General features: G+C 37.0%; 2 protein-coding genes across 2 annotated transcripts in view; both read right to left on the bottom strand.

The window, feature by feature from the left end:
• The window catches only part of LOC120414941 (MOXD1 homolog 2-like), a 253,539-nt gene that overhangs the window by 83,421 nt on the left and 146,363 nt on the right, over positions 1–23,755 (bottom strand). Inside the window, exon 4 of the mRNA XM_039576271.2 lies at positions 6,928–7,206. Coding sequence (XP_039432205.1) covers positions 6,928–7,206 — 279 coding nt within the window. The remainder of the gene's footprint in view (positions 1–6,927; positions 7,207–23,755) is intronic.
• On the bottom strand, positions 20,385–22,109 carry LOC120414942 (uncharacterized). Its single transcript, XM_039576273.2, has 3 exons — positions 21,485–22,109; positions 20,908–21,374; positions 20,385–20,855 (listed from the first exon to the last, which is right to left on the bottom strand). Exons 2-3 carry the CDS (start codon positions 21,014–21,016, stop codon positions 20,554–20,556), a joined length of 411 nt encoding a protein of 136 aa, XP_039432207.1. The 5' UTR covers positions 21,017–21,374; positions 21,485–22,109; the 3' UTR covers positions 20,385–20,553.

The raw sequence follows: 23,755 nt of genomic DNA, 5'->3' as shown, positions 1-23,755 counted from the left end.
TCGTCACCTGCAAAAAAAAAAAAAAAAAAAAATGGCTGAAAACAAGTTTTGAAAAAATATTTTTAATCTGTTATTAATTTTAAGGAACTTGAAATAAATTTTAATGATATTGGTACGATTACTAAGAAAACCCTAAAATTTTAATTTAAAAAGTTAATTTACACATAAAACAAAACTGATCCTGCAATACACAGAAAAAAATCAATTCTCGAAACCGTGATTATGAGAACCACGAAGGAATATATTCACGTTTATGGTGCAAATGCACCATACTCATGAATAAATTCCTTCGTGGATCTCACATTCGTGAACTTAATTCACGATTACGGGAATTGATTTTTTTCTGTGTAATTTTCTGCCAAAAAAAATAATGTTAAACAGCCTTTCGCCAAACCCAAAACGGCTGCCCATTTGCAATGAATGACCCCGGAAATGAAATCGAAATCGAATGCAATAATGTAGGTTTGTTGACTGCCACAACCACCACCACTACCACAGATTGGCAAAAAAAAGAGACCAACTGAAAAATGTTCACCCATTTCCGTGTATATTGGCTTAATATCCTCCGATTTGGCCTGGCTGGCCAGAGCAATTTGCATTTTTTACTGCCACTTTCGAGCAGTAAAAAAAGTGCTAGTTTTATGGGTAAATCTTTTCGATTTTTTTCTTCTCATTTTCAGCAGCCACTTTCAGAATGAGTTATCGAGGGAAAACCACTAACCGCGATATCGATTGGAGCTCGTTCGCTGTCTTTTCCATTGCTGGAATTTTGCCCCCGATAATCTAAAATCAATTTCAACCGTAGACATCTCCTCGGCGACTGTCTTCGGTGCCGGGGCCCTCATTCTGGGCCAAAGGAAATGAAATTTTTACAACTTTCTTATCGTTCGCTGCTACCTTTTTACGCTCCAACCGCGCCACACAAATCTGAACCATTTTTCTTTCCCAGGGCTGATATTTCCGCCCTCTTCATCTTATTTCTGCTTCTCGAAAGAAGCAAAATTCACTCCCCCACAAACAGACACTTTTGTGGAAATGCTCGCACATCTCAAGCGGGCGCCATTTTTATCTTCGACACTTTTCCACCTTCCCCCCACCCACTTTCCACAAGGTGCATTTTCCCTTTTTCCGTTCGTTGGTGGCGAAGAAGAATCTCCGAGCATCATATATCACCGTAATGACGGCGGAAATTGGAAGTATACACATCCATTCCGTCTCTGTCACTATCAAATTTATACACATTATAAATAAATTTTCCGCACTCGTTCTCTCTCTCTCTCTTCGATTCGAAGGTTGTGGGGAGAAAAAATCAAGCAAAGAGTTTTCCCTACCAAACAGAAAAAAAGATGCCTTCCAAGCCAACATATTTATCTCCCTGCTGGTGGTGGCCTGGAAACAAGATGAAGCATCAGTTTTTTGCACCCTGGATAACTACACCGGAAAAAGTTGTCACGTGGAGAAAAGTGCTGCCGCTGCTCTGCCAGGCTAAAAGTGGGCTGAAGGAACTGACTGGAACATATGTGTGATAATGTTTTTTTATGGTGAAAGTTTCTGGGCTAGTTTTTTTTATAATTATACGGAAACTACTGATATTCAAAAAAATTTTTTGACTTTTTATCGTTATCAAAACATTTGTAATATGTTTACCAATCCTTTAATCTAAATTTGGATTTGACGCATACCGTTTATCATTTTAATGATAGAATGCGATATTTAAATTTGAATATACAGTATGTAAAAAAAGAATGTACACCCTTGGGCGTTATGCACATTTTGTGATGAAACATGTAAAAAAATTAAAGTTTGACAGGAACCTAGTACCACGTTTTGTTCAGAAACTCATGCCAAACATTTTGCTACAAAAAGCTCATGAAAAGATGATTTCTATAAAAAGTTATATAACAAATACTATTACGAAAATAAAAAAGGTGCACAAAAAGTTTGTACACCTTTCGAAAAATTAACATAAATAATGTTATTTGTTGACAAATCACCATAAATCCAGTCTCCCAACTCCAAATAGGCATCCTTGACTGATTAAAAAAATAATTTGGATTGAATATAAAGTTTACTAACTACTTAGTATAAAAGTTTATATAACTCTGTAAATTCTATATAAAACTTATCTAAACTTAATTTTGCAAACTTTTAATTCAAATAAATGTCAATATATTACCATAGAATTGCTAAATAAACATTTTGGAGTGGGTATAACACCGTTTTGGGGGTATTTGTATCGATAGAACAGATTTTTTGTTAGAATTTCGTACCAACCCGGAATTACGTCGTCGGAAAATCCGCCGGCATCTGAACCGGTCCACAATTCTTAAGTCAACCTATTAGGCATCAGAAAGGGCATAAAATTTCCGATCTTTTGATACCCATACATCCAGGTTTTCTATAAAACCCACGTTTTTAAATACCTAAGCAAAAACGTTGTTATGGTTTCGTTTGAGCAACCTTCCAAAAATGTATGGAATTTCGTAATTTTTGTTCTCGTGGATCAAACTTACTTTTTGCCCAGGTATTTAAAAACGTAGGTTTTAAAGAAAACCTAGATGTATGGGTATCAAAAGATCGGAAATTTTATGCCCTTTCCGATTCCACATAGGTTGATTTGTGAATCGTGGACCGGTTTGGATGCCGGCGGATTTTCCTACGACGTAATTCCGGGTTGGTACGAAATTCCAACGAAAAATCTATTCTATCGATACAAATACCCCCAAAACGGTGTTATACCCACTCCAAAATGTTTATTTAGCAATTCTATGGTAATATATTGACATTTAGTTGAATTAAAAGTTTGCAAAATTAAGTTTAGATAAGTTTTATACAGAATTTCCAGAGTTATATAAACTTTTATACTAAGTAGTTAGTAAACTTTATATTCAATTCAAATTATTTTTTTAATCAGTCAAGGATGCCTATTTGGAGTTGGGAGACTGGATTTATGGTGATTTGTCAACAAATAACATTATTTATGTTAATTTTTCGAAAGGTGTACAAACTTTTTTTGCACCGTTTTTATTTTCGTAATAATATTTGTTATATAACTTTATATAGAAATCATCTTTTCATGAGCTTTTTGTAGCAAAATGTTTGGCATGAGTTTCTGAACAAAACGTAGTGCTAGGTTCCTGTCAAACTTTAAATTTTTTACATGTTTCATAACAAAATGTGCATAGTGCCCAAGGGGTGTAAATACTTTTTTTACATACTGTACAATTGTTTTGAATTTTAAATAAATGATGAAAGTGTAAGGTAAATCTTTCACTTAATTTTTCAAACTGAAAAATTATAATTTTTGAAAGGCTTAAAATGTTTGAGTGTTTCGAAATACCATTATTTCATAATGCCAACACAATTAATTTTTATTTTTTGTCTTTTCTTTCTCCTACAATTTTTTTTTTCCAAGAAATCAGTGGCATTTTTTTAAATGACATTTGCATTGAAACTTGCAAAAAACCCAACCTTTTTTTTAAAAAAATTAAAGGCACAATTTGTTTTGCAATCTTAAATGATCAAAGAAAAAGCTTTTAAAATTGTTTGTAAATTAATCACAATAAATTAAATAACAAACATTTTGCAATTATCCAGAAAAGCGAGACTTAAATATAAAAAAAAGAAAAACAAATTCAAGACCGCAGATCCAAAAAGAACATGAACTTTGAATACACTTTTTTATAATAAAATTATGACACTATTTTTTAAATATCCTACAATCTGAAAATAAATTTTTATTTTTTATTTTTTTTTTAAACAATCTCATTACTATGGACTAACCCTACAACAAAATATGCTTGAGTTTAAGCTTTTGAAACTATTTGAAGAAATGTTTGAAATAACAGAAAAACTCAAAAATACAGAAACATGAATAAATTATTTGGAAAAGTTTCTCATTAAACATTTTAGAAAAATAAACAAGAAAAGAATAAAAAGTGTTGAAGAAAATGTAACAAAATATGAAAATGTTTGAATTTAGAACAAAATATCATTAAAAAAAACTTTTCAAGAAACTTCTTGTTCGAATCTTAATCCAGATTTTTATTTCAGAGAGCAATTTTTATTTGATTACACAGAACCCAAGTTACATTTTTAAAAGAATTAGCCACCACCTAGATTTATTGAAGTTTTATGGTAGCATCTTGATTGCTTAATAGTTTTATTTGGGCATTCACCACAACCAAAATGCAAGAGCTAATTAAAAGGTTCTAACAAGGTTTTATGCCTCGGACATAAAACCTGGTGAAAATTACAGCCGACTGGCTTTCAATAAGGTTTTATGAAAGTCTTAATAATGGCTTGAAAACTAGATGGCAATGCCATGCCAATCGGTTCTATCGCATGCTTCATTAAAACCAAGGGTGTTGTCGCTGTCAAGTCCCATTAGGCATGCAGAAAGCTCACTTAAAACCAAATAGCAATGCTTAAATATGGTAATAAACGCGTGGTCTGATGGAATATGATTGACCGCCATCTTGGCAGAAAATAATGAAAAAAGCATAAATTTGATTAAAATTCGATGAAAACAAACAATTATGATACATTTCTGACATCTTAAGCATAGCCACAGAAATTCATTTTAACAACCATCTCCAATATTTCATTTGGTAAGACGAAGACTTATATTTTGCCAGAATTCCCAGAATGGAATCTGTTTGTCATAAGACGCATGAAGACATATGAAATGTCATGTTTCCCTAACTTCTATCAAGGTTTTAACAAAGGTTTTATCAAGATTTTAAGGAGATTGTTAGGATTCAGTTGTAACGCCTTAAACTCCTATGTGGGTTTTATAAATAGGCCGCAAAAACCTTTTGCGGAAATCCTTTTGGATTTTAAGTGGGGTTTATCGAGGTTGTGGGAAGTTTGTTACGACTATGTGGTTTTAATGTTGATTTTGGCTGATAGGTTTTCTTGCGGTTGTGACAGCTTTGATGAAGCCTAAAATGCTACTTGAGAATTGATACAAAAACTTACAAACTTTTTTGAAATAATGTTTTAATTTTTTTGTCATTTTCCAAAAAAAAACAACTTTTATAAAGTAAAAAACCATGCAAAATTAAGCCTTGTTTGATACCCATACCCGAGCAGACGGAAATAACATGGGAATATTTTTTTTGTTATTTGAAAATACTAAGCTAACAACATTTTAAGTTATTTATAACAAGATTTGTTATTCGTCGTTATGATTTTTTTGTTATTGTATTGTTATTGTGATAACAGACTAATAACATTTTTAGTTATTCTTCGAATAAATCTTTGTTATTATTTTCTGTTATTTTAACAACTAATCCGATCATCCCAATAACATTTGGAGATATTCTTTGGATTTCAACCAATATCAGAACAATAACAAATTTTGTTATGATAACATAAACTGTTATTATACCATTATGCAAAAATGGATTTTTCAAGAAGATTCCATAACAATTTCTGTTATTTTAACAGTATTTGTATCATTTCAATAGGCATGAATTTTGGTATTACCGTCTGTCCAGGTATTGACAATTTTAAATATTTGAGTGCTTTCAAAAAAATACGGTATTTTGCTTAGATAAGTAATTAAAAAAACAAATTCTATTGAAGTGAAAAAGCTTACCAAATTTCGCATCTTTTGATATTATTTTTTATTATATATTTTGCCTATTAAGAAAATTTTAGCGTTTTTTTTTTTTATTTTAAATAATGTTTTGATTTTATGGAATTGATTCTTTTCATTTAATTTTCAAAAAAAATCATATAAAGTGAAAAAGCATACAAAATATCGCTTCGTTTGAAACTCATATTGCAAAATTTGAAAATGTGATATTTAAAAAAAAACTCAAATAAAGTGAAGGAGCATATAAAAATTCGCTTCGTTTGATACCCACAATGCAAATTATGAAAACTTTAGTACTTTCGAAAAAAATACGGTATTTTATCTAAAATTTTGAGTGTTTTCATTTTGAAACTTACTACGTTTAATTAAATTTATAGTTAGTGAAAGTATCGAAAATTTTACTTGATATGATTAAATAAAGTCGATTTAAGAAAGATTTTAAAAATGAGTTAGCGTCCGATATTGGCGATAAGAGAATCGCCGAAAAAATCACCGAAATTACGATAACGATAACCATTATCGTTATCGTTAGATACGACGATAATGTTATCGATTAACAAACTTAGTGGAAGTTTAACCGTCAATAAATTCAAAAGAAAAATGCACATCACTCTAAAATGCTTTGAATTTAGCTCAATTTTACGAAGTTTTGCACCAAAATGAAATAAAATATCAATGCCTCTGAGCTTTCTTATGGAAAACCAGCAGGCTTAGGACAAGATAGCATTGAAGCATCGATATGTCGATTGTACCCTTCTTGAACACAGAAAAAAGTTTCATTTTGGAAGATTGAAAATTTGGTTGGTTTAATATACCCCCTTTTTCAGTAATTTTATCTTGAAAAAATTGTGAAACTCATGAAAGTTTTACCAGTTGGTGCAAAATTACAACTTTTTTTTCCACAAAATCTATAAACATGCCAATTTTTTATCATTTTTTACAAATCAGATGTTTCTCGAGGTTCTATAAATTTGTTAAGCAATCATCGACCTACTGTTTGACAATCATTTAAAGTATTTATTCCCATAACCCATGAAGACCCATTACAAAGCAATCGAATCCAGAGGGGAAACGAACACCAGTTGTGTTGGTCTGTGCCGAGATTTGAAATCCGATATACCTCTTACGAGGCGGAAGCGTTACCAATGGGCTACGTGGGTCGGAAATAGGAATAGGAAAATAATTATCAAATAATATTAAACTGAATTTGTCGATGAAAATTAAATAATTTTTAAATTTTATTCAATGTTTGCTCCTATATGTTAAGCTTGTCATTTAATTAAAAAAACACAGTTAATTTATAAAACTTAAATGTCGCTACTCACCCTCACGAGGTGATGCTTCTGGTGGAAGTCGTCCAGCTTGAAGATCTTGCACCAGTACAGACTCTCGTCGCTCTCGGGCAGCTCGACGTCCTCGTTGCGCAGCTCCAGGATGCCCAGGCTGGCCGAGTTGGGCAGCGCGTGCTGGTTGGTGCGCTGCGTCAGAAACACCGACCGTGACCCCTTGAACGCCTCCAGTGGCCCCGGGAGCGTCCCCGGCAGGGTCGACCCCTTGGCCGGCTTTTCGCGCGAGTACATAAATATCACCCGCATGGTGTCGTTCTGTGAAAAAAGGGAGACAAGAAAAAATAACGATGAGTGGAGGCAAACATATAAAATCTGTTAAGAAGATTAAATTTTTGCCACTGCTCGCAGGAATCGATACAATTTGGCGCGGAAAACCGTTCAATAATTCATGCATGTGATTGAAAATTGTGCCAGCAGCCCTGTCAGTACAATTCGTGAGGGGAAAAGGGACGCGCGCACTTTTCGGTTTCATTCAAAACTACCACGCGCGAATAATTACCGCTGGGCCGCGGAAAATGAAAATGAATTAAATCGGCTTTAAAATGCAACATTATAGGGGGTAGGGTGGGTTGTGCTGTTTTGGCGATGTAACAGCTGTGCCTTTTTTAAATTATTGCTGAGAAAAATGATTTAATGAAAATTTATGCACCATTCTTTTTAAGACAACATAACTGTAAACATAAATTGTTCAGATTTGAACTAAGGGTAATTCTCCGCCAACTCACACAGCAGTTGCCCCGACCCCTCTTCGATTTGCGTGAAACTTTGTCCTAAGGGGTAACTTTTGTCCCTGATCACGAATCCGAGGTCCGTTTTTTGATATCTCGTGACGGAGGGGCGGTACGACCCCTTCCATTTTTGAACATGCGAAAAAAGAGGTGTTTTTCAATAATTTGCAGCCTGAAACGGTGATGAGATAGAAATTTGGTGTCAAAGGGACTTTTATGTAAAATTAGACGCCCGATTTGATGGCGTACTCAGAATTCCGAAAAAACGTATTTTTCATCGAAAAAAACACTAAAAAAGTTTTAAAAATTCTCCCATTTTCCGTTACTCGACTGTAAAAAATTTTGGAACATGTCATTTTATGGGAAATTTAATGTACTTTTCGAATCTACATTGTCCCAGAAGGGTCATTTTTTCATTTAGAACAAAATTTTTCATTTTAAAATTTCGTGTTTTTTCTAACTTTGCAGGGTTATTTTTTAGAGTGTAACAATGTTTTACAAAGTTGTAGAGCAGACAATTACAAAATTTTTGATATATATACATAAGGGGTTTGCTTATAAACATCACAAGTTATCACGATTTTACGAAAAAAAGTTTTAAAAAAGTTGGTCGTCATCGATCATGGCCGTTCATGGTCACCCGCGACAGACACGGACGACGAAACAAAGAGAAACGCAAAAAGTAACTTTTTCAAAACTTTTTTTCGTAAAATCGCGATAACTTGTGATGTTTATAAGCAAACCCCTTATGTCTATATATCAAAATTTTTGTAATTGTCTGCTCTACAACTTTGTACAACATTGTTACACTCTAAAAAACAACCCTGCAAAGTTAGAAAAAACACGAAATTTTAAAATGAAAAATTTTGTTCTAAATGAAAAAATGACCCTTCTGGGACAATGTAGATTCGAAAAGTACATTAAATTTCCCATAAAATGACATGTTCCAAAATTTTTTACAGTCGAGTAACGGAAAATGGGAGAATTTTTAAAACTTTTTTAGTGTTTTTTTCGATGAAAAATACGTTTTTTCGGAATTCTGAGTACGCCATCAAATCGGGCGTCTAATTTTACATAAAAGTCCCTTTGACACCAAATTTCTATCTCATCACCGTTTCAGGCTGCAAATTATTAAAAAACACCTCTTTTTTCGCATGTTCAAAAATGGAAGGGGTCGTACCGCCCCTCCGTCACGAGATATCAAAAAACGGACCTCGAATTCGTGATCAGGGACAAAAGTTACCCCTTAGGACAAAGTTTCACGCAAATCGAAGAGGGGTCGGGGCAACTTTTCCCGATTTCGTGTGAGTTGGTAGAGAATTACCCCTAAAGCCTAAATTTAATTTATTTTTTTCAAATAAAAAAACGCTGTTTGAAAAATAATGGTAACATAACATTTTTTTCAGTGAAGTTTCACTTTTTCAATCTTAATTTAGGTAATATAGAATTTAAAAGGGGAAATATTTAATCATACAATTTTACAACCTCCAAATTTACACATTTTTTGTGATTACAGTAGGGTGACGAAAAAATTAAAATTTTAGAAAATCTTAAGCGATACCACCAGACTATGTTTTTCAAGTTTAACTGATCGACTTTAAAACTTTGTTAATTGTAGGCTGGAGTAGCAGTTTAACTGAAGCACTTTATGATTGAAAACATTTTTTATCAATGACTTAAAAAAAAAAACAAAGTATATACGCAATTTTAAAGAATCATTTTTATTCATTCATCCGGTTAAAATTGTCGCCCTATGAAAAAGGTTTGTTAAGTTTGTTGGAATATTTTTTCTGAATAAACTTTTTTTCATAATTTTTTCTAAAGATTTTTTTTTATTCTGGAAAGTTCTGATCATAATACATAACTTTGCTGAAGACATTAATTTCACCTAGGAATAAGAAGAGATTTCAAATAATGTTATATTGCCTCTCAAAATACATCTAAATTCTCATTTTTGTGAAATTGCACTTTTTCCACCTGAATTTAGTTAAAACTACATCGAAATAGGTAATAAAGCAGTTTATTCAACAACAACAAAAAAAAAACAACCTTCCAAAGTTCATTTTTTTTACTGCATGTTTGATTTTTCAAAATGAGAAATACGAATAAGATATGAACGGGTGAGCATGGTAGCGATATGTTCAAAACTCCTCAAGAAATAATTATCAAGTATGTTTTTTTTGCTATATTTTTGAAAAAAAAAGCGTTTATAAATAATATTATTTCAATGCTCTCAAAGAGTTTATATTTTTTTTTATTTAAAAAAATCAAATCAGAATACGAACTGCACTGTTTTAATTAATTTTTAAGTTGCATGTTTAAGTGTAATTGAAACAGAGTTAGAAATATATTTTCTAATGCAACAGTTTTTTTTGAGAACAAATGATTCATGCTACAAAATTGGTTTAATTGATATCAAACATTTATATTTCAATAAACAAACTATTTGTTATAATTTTTAGCTAATTTTGAACTATTTATTTATTTCACCTCAAGTTCATACACAATCTACAAGAAGTTATTGAAATTGTTGATTCCAACATTTTTTTGTTAATTACGTGATCCAATCAACATGCAAACATTCAAGCTGTATATTTTTAGCTTTGTTATGTGTGATTTGCTAAAAAAAACGTTACTTAATCCACCCTTAGGTGGTTGGTGCCTTCCTCTCATTCAAAGGGTAATGCTATCCAAAATAGACACTCGTGGGAAGGTCTTTAAATTACCTATCCAAAGATAGGTCGCATGATATATTTGGAATACGTTTTCATCTAAATATCTGAGAACTAGCCTCCAAAAAGTGTATAAATAACTCTTAAGTGCTTATAACTTTTGATAGGGTTGTCAGATCATCAATGTTTTGGACGCGTTGGAAAGGTCTTTTGATTACCTGTTCAACAACGGGTTGCATGATAGATCCGGACAACGTTTTCATCGTGATATCTGAGATCCGGCTTCCAAAAAGTGCATAAATAACACTTAATTGCTAATAACTTTTGATAGGGTTGTCAGATCTTCAATGTGTTGGTCGCGTTGGAAAGGTCTTTTAAATACCTTTCTAAAAATGTATAACATGCTGGGGTTTCTTACAAAAACCATCATTTTTTCAATCTTCCGGACTTTATTCAAAAACGTTTTTTTAGCATAACTTTTGAAGTACTTTACTAAACTTCATAATTTTCAATAGGGACTTATGGGACCCCAAGACGAATCGAATGAGACCAAAACGGTCCAAATCGGTTAAGCCAGTGCTGAGATAATCGAGTGCATATTTTTTGGTGCACAGACCCACATCCCTACACACACACACACACACAGACATTTGCTCAGAATTCGATTCTGAGTCGATAGGTATACATGAAGGTGGGTCTATGAGGTCTAATTGAGAAGTTCAGTTTTCGAGTGATTTTATAGCCTTTCCTCAGTAAGGTGAGGAAGGCAAAAACGAAAAACGCCATACATTGTTGTCACTATTTGTATAAGAGAAATTTAAATTTTGTCGCGCTATCTTGACAAACCCCGAAAATTGCAGTAAGTGCGACAACTAACCCATGTGATTTCAGGTCAGAACGCGTACGACACACGTAGATGCCCAACTAGCGTAAACATTTGTAACTAGAACTCGGGACTAACAAAGATTTGTTCGAAGAATAACTTAAAATGTTAATAGTCTGTTATTACAGTAACAATCTAATAACAAACAAAATATAACGACGAATAACAAATTTGGTTATAAGTAACATAAAATGTCATTGTCATAGTATTTTCAATTTCAAAAAATGCTATTCCAAAGTTATTTCCGTCTGCTCGGGCAAGGTCAAACATTTAAACGCGTGTTTCTCGGAACGTCAAACAGCAGAGTGCGACATGACAACGCCGAATTGAAAAAAAAAATTGGAGCATACAAATACATTTGAGCAACACAATGAAAAATGTGATAATATTGAATCTATTTTATCTAAAAAAAAGTGAATTTACATCTTTTTTGTGTGATTCAAATTGAGGAAATAATTGAGGAAGACTTAAATAATTGTAAAGCCGCTCAAAATTATTTTTTAAATTAATTATAAACATTGAAAACAACTAACCCGCCCCTAAACCAGCATTTCACTAGCACTTAAAAATAACGATTTCAAAATGTGCCGAGCCAAAACCGATCGGAAGCTGACAAAGTTTTGCTCGATCGAACCAACACCGGAAAAGCGCAGGAAAAACAACAGGAAAATGGCGAGCCTCCCGGAACGGAACAAAAAAAAAGGAACGAGATTATTGCAAAATTTCAAATATGTGTCTGCTCGCGACGTATTTATATGTTAGCTCGTGTGTGTGTGAGTGAGTGTGTGGTAATAATGGAATTATGAAGCATGAAATTTTATCTGTTTCGTGTTCCATGGTTTATCAATAACCGTTTTCTGTTAGAGAGTTGTGCTGTGAATGTTCGCAAAATTTAATATCGAATCGGCGGGAATTAATAACGATTCGATGCGCTTTGAAACGGTGTGTGCGCGGTGCATCGATAATCGATAAATCCGGAAGGAAGCTTTGAGGGAGGGCGGCTTTTTGGTTAAATTGTTGGGAATCACTTTCAATTGGATTAGAATTGTGGGGAGGGGAAAACCGCATCATGTGAGGGTGATTTGGTGAGGTGGTGGCTCAATATTTTAGGAATCAATGAACAATCGACCGTGATAGCACTAATGGGAGCGGGCAATAAAAGTGTAATTTAAAGCTGGGGTGATTGTTGGAAATTGGTGGTGAAGCGATGAAATATTCAATTGGAAATGATTTCTAAAGTGTTTTGGGAGAGTGGAGAACCAAAAAGCTGTATAGATTTCATTTTAAATTTTTCTTTAAAAAGGAATTTTAAAAGATAATTTGAAGGTAGATAGATATTTAAGCAGTAATTATTAAAAGAATGACAACTATAAATATTAACAAAACTGCATCCAACTTAATTGCAATTATTTCCCAAAAACTTGTTCTAAAATGTCCCAAAAATAAGATCACACAATGCTAGCGCTGGTTCCCAAAACATGTCCATAGAACGAGCAACCTCCGGGGCAATATCCCAAATAGTTGCGTCCAAAACTGGCCACCACCAACAGGCAAACAAAAGCTGAGTCACCTCCGACTATTCAACCCGTTTGACGACGACGGCGCTCCGCAATGTGTCACGTCACGACGATGACCCCCCGGGCAGTGCTGGCTGGTGGGGGGACGGGGTCACAGGACAAGGATGAATTTATCGGAAGCGCTATCAAGAGGTGACATCGATAGGCAAATAGCGCAGGAGGACCCTCTTGGGCTACCGCCAACCCCAAATTTTTGCCCCGGGGAGGTTTCACACAGCTGACACGATGTCCACGGAGCACTTTGAACGGCTTGCGGGTAAATTTGGGGGGGGGGGGGGACTGTCGGATGGAGTTACTTTGAACTTAGTCTCAAGTTATTTAAAAAAAATTTTGAGTGCCTCAATATTCAAATCGAAATTTGAAGTTCTATGAAGACCTTTTTTAAACCAAAATTCCCCCTGATAACGGTAATCAACGCCGAAATTTCAACAAAAAAGCAGGTCAGTGGACAGAACCGACTTTGTGTCGTCCAAAAACGAGCCGTCGGCGTCGTCGTCTAGTCCGTGCCAAGCGGCGGCGGCGGGGCCAAACTGTGCCACTGGAACTTTTCCGGTGTAGGTCATCATCGTCCCGGTGGCCATCGCGTATTCAGTTGGCTCGACTTTCGAACAAGGAATAGTTGAGGGCGGGTGGAGGATATTTGAAACGCGAACTAATATTGGATAAGTTGAGTTTGTTCTTCAGGAGGGAGGGTTCGGAGGGAGGACAAAGGGTTAAGGGCATCCCGGACGGAAGTTTGGTCTGATTTATAGAGATAGTTTACAAACGATTAAATTTGAATTTGCGAAGCCAAGAAGATCGGGACCTCCGGTGAGGATGATGACGGTGGTGGCTGGCGCCGGATGGTCATAAATCTCGGAACCTTCCTGTTTTGGGGGATGACCTGAACCGTGATGACGAGACGACCGGTCGACCGGCGGTGACGGCACGATGATGATGGCTGTGATTGGGTTGTTTGTGCTTGGAGAAACTTGTTGTGACGCTTGATTTTGCAACACTGCCATTTCCAACCTCACAATTACTGTCACATTTTATCAATTTTGTACCACCAAAAACGAAAAATACAGCGCAGAAAAGAAGACTCCTCCACAAAACAAATGCCACTCCCCTTAACATTCCAATTTCCTCACAAACATTTCGAACAACTAATTTTGCCGTGTATCCCTTCCCCCTCCTCCTCACATTTGGCGAGTCTCTCAACCCACAATCTAGCGAAACTACTGCAAATGAGTCCAATTTTCGACGGTGTTAAAGTTCAATTGCTCTAGCGCGCCGCCAAACCGCACCAGAGTCAAACAGTAGAAAACAGAGAAACACAAAACAGAAAACCCATTTCGTGGGTCGCATTAACTGCGGGAGCAGGCTCTGCGGAAAAGTGGAGGTGGTGGGGATGATCAAAACAGAGAAGTTTTCTTGAAATGTGGTTTTTTTTTCTTCGTTGATTTGGTTACAATTGTTTATTAACTAGCCTTTTTTGCATAAAAAAAATAAAAAAAATGAAGCCCAAAAACAAACTTTTTTTTTGGGTAAATGATGATTTATTTTTGAGCATGATGAGGAACAAATCTTGATTTCTAAGTCTATGCTTTGGAATAGTTTAGATATCATATAATTCCATGCTTTTACTATGAATATATTTTCAGAAATTGTAGTAAGTTTAAAGTAAAAATACTCAAAATTGTTCACAAAATACAGTCATGCCCCGGTTTAGCACCGCATATGGGGGATGCAAAAAATACGTATTTTGCCAGTATTTTGAAAATGCATTTTTTAACTAAAAAATATCAAAATTATTGTAATTGCAATATGGGTATCAAATGCTCGGGATTTTTTCAAACATTTCTAATGTTATAACACATTTTTTTAAATACATATTTTTTTTACAAAACTACGTATTTTTGAAAAAGTTTTAATTTCAGTTTTTTACAATATTGCTATCAAACTATCGGAAATTCATCAAACATTTCAAAAAATGATATTTTTATGTGAAATGTTATAAGTTGTCATAAGTTCCACGAAAAAAATAACAATATGGATATCAAATGAGGGCTTTCCATAAATTCAAATAGTAATAATATTTTTGTGGAATGTTGAAAATTATTTTCGAAAATACGTAGTTTTGTGAAAATTGCGAATATTTCACAAAATATTATTACTATCGGATGGTATGATTTGATCATTTGATACCCAAATTGAAAAAAAACTGAGATTTTTAGTACATTTTCAAAAACACATAGTTTTGTAAGTATTTTTTTAAAAGTATTTTCTAAAATTTGTGTTATAACATTTGAAATGTTTTGAAAATTCCCAATCATTTGATATCCATATCCTAAAAAAATGAAATTTGAAATATTTTTAACAAAAATTAGTAATTTTGTGAAAACTTTGAGTTTTTTAACAACAATAACATATATTTCATCATATTTCACTAGAAATATAACTACTTTTAAAATGTAAGAAAAAATCCCGATCACTTGATACCCAAATTGTAAAAATCTTAAATTTTAGGTACTTTTTCGAAAATACGTAGTTTTGTGAAAAATATAATTATTTTCAAAAATTGTGTTTAAACTTCAAAATCAAACCATCCACATTAACGACCCCGGGTCTTTTGTGGTCTCTATTGCAAGTTTCTGCTCGAACCTAGGAGTCCGAAGGCTTGAATGGGGAGAGCACCCAAACCTCCTTCTACTCCAAAGAACCTTCCACCCCAGTGTTTGAACTGACGACCTTCGGATTGCGAGTCCAACCGCCGCCAGCGATTCCACCGGAGTAGGCTTGGTTTTGTGTGTTGTTTGTACTTATGGCATGGAGACGACTCCTACACCTGGAATGACTTAACGGCCTAACAACCAAGGCCGGGACCGATATTTTACTTCCTCATCCGATGGAAGGTTGCAGCAGATGGGAATCGAACCCAGAATCATCCGTGTTTAAACTTAAGAAATGTATAAAAAAATACCGATATTTTGATACCCATATTGTAAAAAACAGAAATTTTCAGTACTTTTTCGAAAATACAAAGTTTTGAGAAATTTTTGAGTATTTTCAAAATTTGTCTTTATAGCTTTCGAAATGTTTGAAAAATTCCCGTATTGCAATAACAATAGTATTGAGTATTTTTTCGAGAATCAGTGAATTTACAAAATACAGGAAAAATACATATTTTTGTGAAAATTTGCATGTAATTATAATTGCAATGGATAGCTGATATTATCCCAATTCAATCCCAATCCCAATCCCAAACACCATAATCATTTCAAGTTTGGATGATTTTTCATAGGATAATAGTCAATGTCTCCCATATAGCTCAAATCTCATAAGGCTTCATCCATGAAGTACGTCACGCTAAAATCGGCCAAAATTTACCCCCCCTCACCCCCTCTGTCACCGCTTTTCCTATACTTATAACATGCAATGTCACACTTGCTCAGACCCCCCCCGGGTGTACCCCATTTGGCATAATGGACATTTGGCATAACGGGTTTTCAAGAAGGACGTTTGGCATAATGGACGTTTGGCATAATTGGTCCAAGACATCAGGGACGTTTGGCATAATGGACATTTGGCATAATGGACGTTTGGCATAACTCGTTCAAAAACTATCAAGGACGTTTGGCATAATGGACATTTGGCATAATGGACGTTTGGCATAATTATTGCTAGCTTTTTTTGTTTTGTTAAATTAGTATAAATTGTTTGTAAAGAATAATAACTTATAGCTTTTTTCCTATTTTCTAAACAGATAGTTTTACTTTAAAAGCTTTATAATGCATTTTTTCATAAAATTATTTAAAATTCTTTTTAGAAAGTGTCTATATAAAATTAAGATTTTTCTCCTTTTGAAATAGCAGCTAATTTTTTGTATAAATTTTTTCGTTCTTTTATTTTAAATTCAACTAATAAAGAGATGTAAGTTTTGCCAGTCTTTTAATATTTCGCAATAAAGATTTTACACTATTTTCCCTTTTCCCTTCTTTTTTGAATTCAACCTGAAGAATGTATGTACATTTGCTCTTCTTTAAAGAAATGCAATTAATATTTTTAAAGCAATTTTCTCTTCTTTAATTTTAAAACTAATAGAAGGTAAAATCTCTCAAAAGATGTGCAGTTTTTGTTTTTTTTTTAATATTTTGCAATTATTATTTTTAATTAAATTTTCCCTTCTTTAATATTCAACCTTAATAAGGGATGTTCATTTTTCTTTCTTTAAATATTTGGCAAATGAGTTGTTATGAAATTTTCCCTTCTTTTATTTTAAATTCAACTTTTAGAAGGGAAAATCTCATAAAAAAACGTTTTGAATACTTGACAATTGCCTTTGTTTATGAAATTTTTCCTTCTTTTATATAAAATTAAACTTATAGAAGGAAAAGTCTCTTTAAAGATTTACATTTTGCCACTCTTCAAATGTTTTACAATTGCATTATTTTTAATGTTTTTCACCAACCTCTATTCAAAAAATCAATTTAATTAGCAATTAATTTTTTAAACAATTTTCTCTTCTTTAAGATAAGTTTTAAATAAATACAAGCAGGGAAAATTGCATACACAACTTTATTGCAAAAAAATAAAGCAACAGAGAAAAAATGTGCAAAAATGATAGAAATGTTTAAGAGAACATCCATAAGAGAATTTCCCTTCTTAAGTTGTATATGAAATATGGGAAAATTGCATAAAACAACTGAATTGCAAAATATTTAATGAAAAGTAAAGAAATCTGCAAAACAATTAATTTCATGAATTAATTAAAACAGCAAATCTTCAACATGGGTCATACATCGACATCTGACTACTCTTGTGTCGCCAAGCTGTTGTGGCCAAGGCAGTTTAGTTATTGAGTTATTCTATTAAAGATCCTTGGTTCAATTCCCGTAGACAACACTTTTTGTTTTGAAGGATGACCTTTTTCTTGAAATGAACTCGAGGGCATAATTCTCTCGGTCATCTAGAACTGTGTTCTCTGTATCTGTAAATCATACCGCTACTCTCGTGTCGGACGAGTGCTGCCCAGTTCTGGGTGTTCTTTAGATTGAATTCGAAAAAAAGGGAAAAATGTGGATTTATTTAGAGATTTTTCCTTCATCCAGTTAAATTATGATAAAAAGAAGGGAAAATTGCATTATAACAGCTCAATTATCGAAAATTTGAAGTGGTTTTTTCATCATTAAGTTAAATTTCATATAAAAGGGAAAATTTCATTCAAAAAATATTGTTCGAGCCTGAACCTTTCAGCTCGAAGAAAATTTTGCTTTGTTTTGACAGCACTGCGGTTGCTTCGATCTCAGTCGCAGCGAATTTGGCAACCCAGCCTACGCCGTTGCCAACAACGAAGAAAACGCGCGCAACGCCGTGCGCGTGGCTAGCAACAGCACATCGGCGATGACGCCCGAAGAGGAGGAAAGAGCGCACGAAACGAGGTGCGCGGCAACAGCGCGCCGTGGAACACGACGGTGCGAGAGAAAGAGAACGAACGACGCACGACGACGGTCGTGTGAGCGTTTTGGCGCGCAACGAAGGAGGAGAGAACGAGAAATGTGCGCGAAACCAGCAAGTTTATCGCAAGCAGCCGAACCGGTCGGACGTCAAGTCGAGCGCGTCGCGATCGTCGGAAGAACGCTAGAAAACATCTTTTACCTAGTTAATTTTAGTAGTAAATAGAAATTAGTGAAGAGAAATCTAGTGTTTTGTTTGCTTGCGAAATTTCCGATCCTCCCAAAACCGGTTCCCCAAGTCCACCGGCAGTTAAGTGCAAAATCTACAGTCCGCACCGAGCATGGTCCGAACGACCCGGATAAATTGAACTAGAAGTGCCGGGGTTTGCGGGAACTGTGAAGGACAAACGGCGGAGGGTCGTTTCTATCGCGGCAAGTGGGCACAAGGCCCAAAGAAAGGAAAAAGCCGCTGCGAAGAAAGTGATAAAAGACGCCATCTTGGCAAAACAGCTCAGTGAAAAAAGGCGACGCCATTTTGGAATTGGCCAGAATGCGTCCGAAGAGCAAGTGCTAAGTGCTAAGTGACGCCATCTTGGATGCATCCAGAACCTTCTGAAGCCGGAAAAAGGTTCCGGAAAGAAGGTTCAAGTGAAGTGAAGTTCCGGCCAAGAGGACACAAAGTTCCCCCAAGTACCGTGATTTCAGACTTGGCTGATTTCCGTGCTTGGTTCGGACACTGGGTCCGATCGTTGGTGTCCCTCTTGTGCCGGAAACTGCCATAAAGTGCCTGCAATAATTCCCGGAAGCGGCGCTGAGCAAGGACGCGTCGACTCCAGAGAAGAAGAAGCCGAAGTTGCAGGCAGAGTCGGAAAAAGCTTTCGGGAATTGGTCCTGTAAGTGAACGCTGAAGAAGAGGAACGAAAACCTTCTGTGAACTTGGTCCGGAAGTGAAGACGCTCGAAGTGAGAAGACTTCCGCGAAAGTGGTTCCGGAAAACGCGAAGAACGTTCTGGAAAGAGGTTCCGGATGTTCGACGCAAAGTGAAGTGAAAGCGAACAGTTCCAGCAGCCGTTCCGAGCTCAGTGCTCCGCCACTGTAGCATCGGTGGCCAAAGCGCTTCGCCCGAGGAAGTCACCGGAGAGGCTGGTGAACTCGGAGAAGGCGGCCACACCGAAGAAGAAGACCGGTGGCAAGTCCGGTCACTAAGTGCACTGAGTGATCCCCTGCGGAGCGAGCAGTGTAAAGAAGCTGGCGGAGATGGAGCGGTTCAGCGACGTCGTCCACCAGCGTGATCTGGCTCAAGGTAAGCTTGTTACAATTCTTGACAGCTTGGAAGATGCCACGACGCTCACATGGGCAGCGTTGAAGACGTGTCAGAAGGAGGTAGAAGCCGCGTACGATGCGTACCACACGGCGTACGGGCAGATCCTTGGCATGGTTCCGTCAACATCACGGGACGAGCAAGATGCCCTCTACGACGCCTTCGACGACCTGCACACAGAGGTCCTGAGGGTCATCGAAGAGAAGCTGCTAGAAGTAGGCCAGCCCACACGACGAAGAATCGCGTACACGCCTGGTGTACCACAATGGGTGGACGAGACAACGAACCCAACAACCGCTAAGATCGTCGGATGCGCCAACGAGACGACCATCGACGAACCCCCGAAGCGTTCTGGGGAGCTGCTGGCAGAGCAGCTGGACACGGAAGATCGGGTACGACCGGAGTATACCATTCCGCATGGTGAACGGTCCGAGAACAACCACAAGATCGAGGAGCCCAAGACAATCATCGACACATGCAAGATCGCTGACGAGAGGGACTCGTCACAACCCACCAAGAAGCCACCCGGACAGAACGCTACGGATTATCCGGGTCAGCAGAAGATGGTCTCGACCGCCGGAAGTGAGCCGGCACAGAAGTGCGACGTGTGCGAACTAGGCCAGCACAAGAGCTGGAAGTGTCCGCAGTTCCTGGAGATGGCAGTTCCCCAGCGGCTGATCAAGGTTAAGGAGAAGCAGCTCTGCTTCAACTGCCTCCGGCCGGGACATACTTCAGCGCAGTGTGTGTCCAACGGAGCATGCGCGACGTGCAAGAAGCGGCACCACACCCTGCTGCACGCCGAGTACCGGAAAAACCCAGAGCAACCGACAACACAAACGAAGGTGGAGCAACCTGGTGCTCCACAACAAGCCGAAACGGATCAAGTGACGCCAGAGGCCAGCTCCTCTGGACAACTAGCGCCGGACGCGCTGTCAGCCGTCGCGGACTTTCGAGACGAACCCTGCAGCCCAAACCCCTGCCGTGGTTTATTGATCACAAGTAAGTTCGACACACACTTGACGAAGAACACTCTGGACAGACACAACGCGAACGAGTTGGCTGGCGTCGAGCAGATGCAGCCACGTTCCGACACATCGATGATTCCTGCTGGAGTCCAACTCGCCGTCAGAGTCAACTTGGTGGCTCTGCGCGAGACGAGCTTCAGCCAGGTCCTGGACGTCACGATTGGAGGTGGCGCAGCACGCGAAGAAGCGGTTCGGGCTCAAGCTGCGACGTTTGAAGACGAACCCGAGTTGGAGCAGCACACCGAAGAGCGTGAAGTTAATGCCTACAAGGAAGCAAGTGGTGTGAGTGATCCAACGAGTCTGAAGAAGATTTACCTGTCGTTCCACGCGATGCCTCAAACATCGAAGACGACGCCGGCGTGCCAAGCCGAGCGTTTCCAAAGAAGAGATACAAAGTGCAGCATCCTGCTGCAACCGAACGCATCGTGGCTCGTGGAGCTGACGATGGTACATACAAGGACGGCCTCAGCGCCGTTCATAGCTGCTGCCGCCTGCATGCAGCTGATGGTGGGTGAGCGGTCGAGGTTTCCAGGAGCTGCAGCACCAGCGAAGAACAGGCTGATGAGCGGTACTGGAAGATCCCACCTACACGAGCGGTCGGTGTACGCCGACCCACTGAAGCGAGTGACACCAGACGGAATTGGAGAAAGTCCATGGAGAAGCAGTACAAGATGCCGGTTTCCTACAATCGGCAAGCATCAACAAGCACTGGAGCACATCCCACGGGTCGGCCAGGCCTTTTGGCAGCCCCTGCGACTGTCAATTGCGCTGACCGACACATCCTGTAAGAATGCAACGAAGTTAAGCCCGGTTTTGGAGAACAGGGCGAAAAGGGTTCGCATCGACTTGCGGATCCCAAGAGCGCACGACGAAGAAGCAAAAGAAAACTTACCTGGTCAACGTACGGCCAAACGTGGAAGGCGAAAGAGTGACCCTTGGATCGCCTGGAGATCAACGGCAGTTCTTCGCGGGTGGAGGATGTTCGAGCCTGAACCTTTCAGCTCGAAGAAAATGTTGCTTTGTTTTGACAGCACTGCGGTTGCTTCGATCTCAGTCGCAGCGAATTTGGCAACCCAGCCTACGCCGTTGCCAACAACGAAGAAAACGCGCGCAACGCCGTGCGCGTGGCTAGCAACAGCACATCGGCGATGACGCCCGAAGAGGAGGAAAGAGCGCACGAAACGAGGTGCGCGGCAACAGCGCGCCGTGGAACACGACGGTGCGAGAGAAAGAGAACGAACGACGCACGACGACGGTCGTGTGAGCGTTTTGGCGCGCAACGAAGGAGGAGAGAACGAGAAATGTGCGCGAAACCAGCAAGTTTATCGCAAGCAGCCGAACCGGTCGGACGTCAAGTCGAGCGCGTCGCGATCGTCGGAAGAACGCTAGAAAACATCTTTTACCTAGTTAATTTTAGTAGTAAATAGAAATTAGTGAAGAGAAATCTAGTGTTTTGTTTGCTTGCGAAATTTCCGATCCTCCCAAAACCGGTTCCCCAAGTCCGCCGGCAGTTAAGTGCAAAATCTACAGTCCGCACCGAGCAAATATTATTGCTAATTATATTGAAAGGGGAAAATGTAAAGCTAACAAGAGATATTTCCTTCTTTAAACTAAATTTTCAATAAAAATATCAAAATTTCATTAAAAAGATTTATTGTGAATTATTCAAAAAGGAAACAATTTACTGTTGTGGAAAAAATAAAGAGATACCTAGTTTTTCGAAAAAAAAAAACTAAAAGTAATCCACAGAAAAAAATAATGTAAATTTGGAAGCTTTAATTTTGGAAGGTTGAATATTACCTCTTTTATGAAGTAATTTTACCTCAATTTAGACTGAAAAAGTGACATTACACCAGAAAAGTGGTAAAAATTACACATTTCCAGAGGTAAAATTACACCTTTTTTCTGACATAAAAGATGTACTCCTTCCCAGATGTAATATTACCATGATTTTTTTTTCTGTGTCTCTGAAAGTTGTTTAAAAAAGGCAAATAAACAATACATTTTCATTCGTGAAAATGAGAAGTACTTATAAAATAAAACAAAAATAAAATCTAGTAATAATTATGCCAAACGTCCATTATGCCAAATGTCCTTGATGGTTTTTGCACGAGTTATGCCAAACGTCCATTATGCCAAATGTCCATTATGCCAAACGTCCCTGATGTATTGGACCAATTATGCCAAACGTCCATTATGCCAAACGTCCTTCTTGAAAACCCGTTATGCCAAATGTCCATTATGCCAAATGGGGTACACCCGACCCCCCCCTCCCCCCCCTAGAGCGTGACATACTTTATGGATGACGCCTAAGCTCAGTTAACGAATCATAACCGGGACAGTGCAAAACAGAGCCGTACAAAACCGGGGCATGACTGTACTGTTTTTTTTTGTGAAAGAACTAAAATTTTCATAATTTGCAATATGGGTTTCAAACGAAGCGAAATTTCGGTTGCAATATCACAAAATAGTGTATTTTTTCGAAATCACTCAAATTTTCAAAATTTGTAATAACTTTCACATTATCAGAGTGGAAACGAAGTAAAATTTTGAAGGCAGAATTACTTTATTATTGGATTTTTTTTGGAAATTACTTTTTTTTAAATACCGTATTTTTTCAAAATTTTCAAAATTTTCAATATGGGTATCAAACAAAAAGAAATTCTGTATGCTTTTTCACTTTAACGAAGTTTTTTTGGAAAATACTAAAATTTAAAAAAAATGGAAAATACTAAATGTAAGGCAATAAAAGGTTGGCCACAAATTCAATAAATTAATTATTCATTTAAAATTGCCGAGAAAACCGCTCATTTTGCCCCAATTCCCCATTTTGCTTGTATTTTTCTTGATGTGGCCATTAGAAATTTTGTTAACAACATTTTAGGTAAATGTGGTTATTTTTAATCTAATTCTTGGACATTTTCACATATGAAAAGAGCAATTTGGATTACCGCATGAAGAGTTAATATTTATAATAATATTATAATATTATAATATAGTAAGATAGGGAAAAGGGACAAATTAAGCATTTGAACGTAAATTTAGGTTATTTTCTCATTTGAAACTAAAAAAAATCATTGAAAAAGAAGTAAAATCGTGTTCAACAAATGAACATTGCAATTTAAACATCCCTAAGAGTCAAAAATGTTCGCCTGCATCAGAG

Source organism: Culex pipiens, chromosome 2 (genome assembly GCF_016801865.2).
Source record: "Culex pipiens pallens isolate TS chromosome 2, TS_CPP_V2, whole genome shotgun sequence".
Classification (NCBI taxonomy): Eukaryota; Metazoa; Arthropoda; class Insecta; order Diptera; family Culicidae; genus Culex; species Culex pipiens.
Note: the sequence above shows the minus strand (reverse complement) of the source record. Positions and strands in the feature narration are given on the sequence as shown.

Bases quoted from the DNA above. Each gene is read 5' to 3' on its own strand.
- LOC120414942 (XM_039576273.2), bottom strand. From the start codon at position 21,016: ATGCGTTCGGTTGCAGCAGGATGCTGCACTTTGTATCTCTTCTTTGGA. The intron at 20,856-20,907 runs GTAAATCTTCTT...GCTTCCTTGTAG, and splicing joins GGCATCGCGTGGAACGACAG to GCATTAACTTCACGCTCTTC.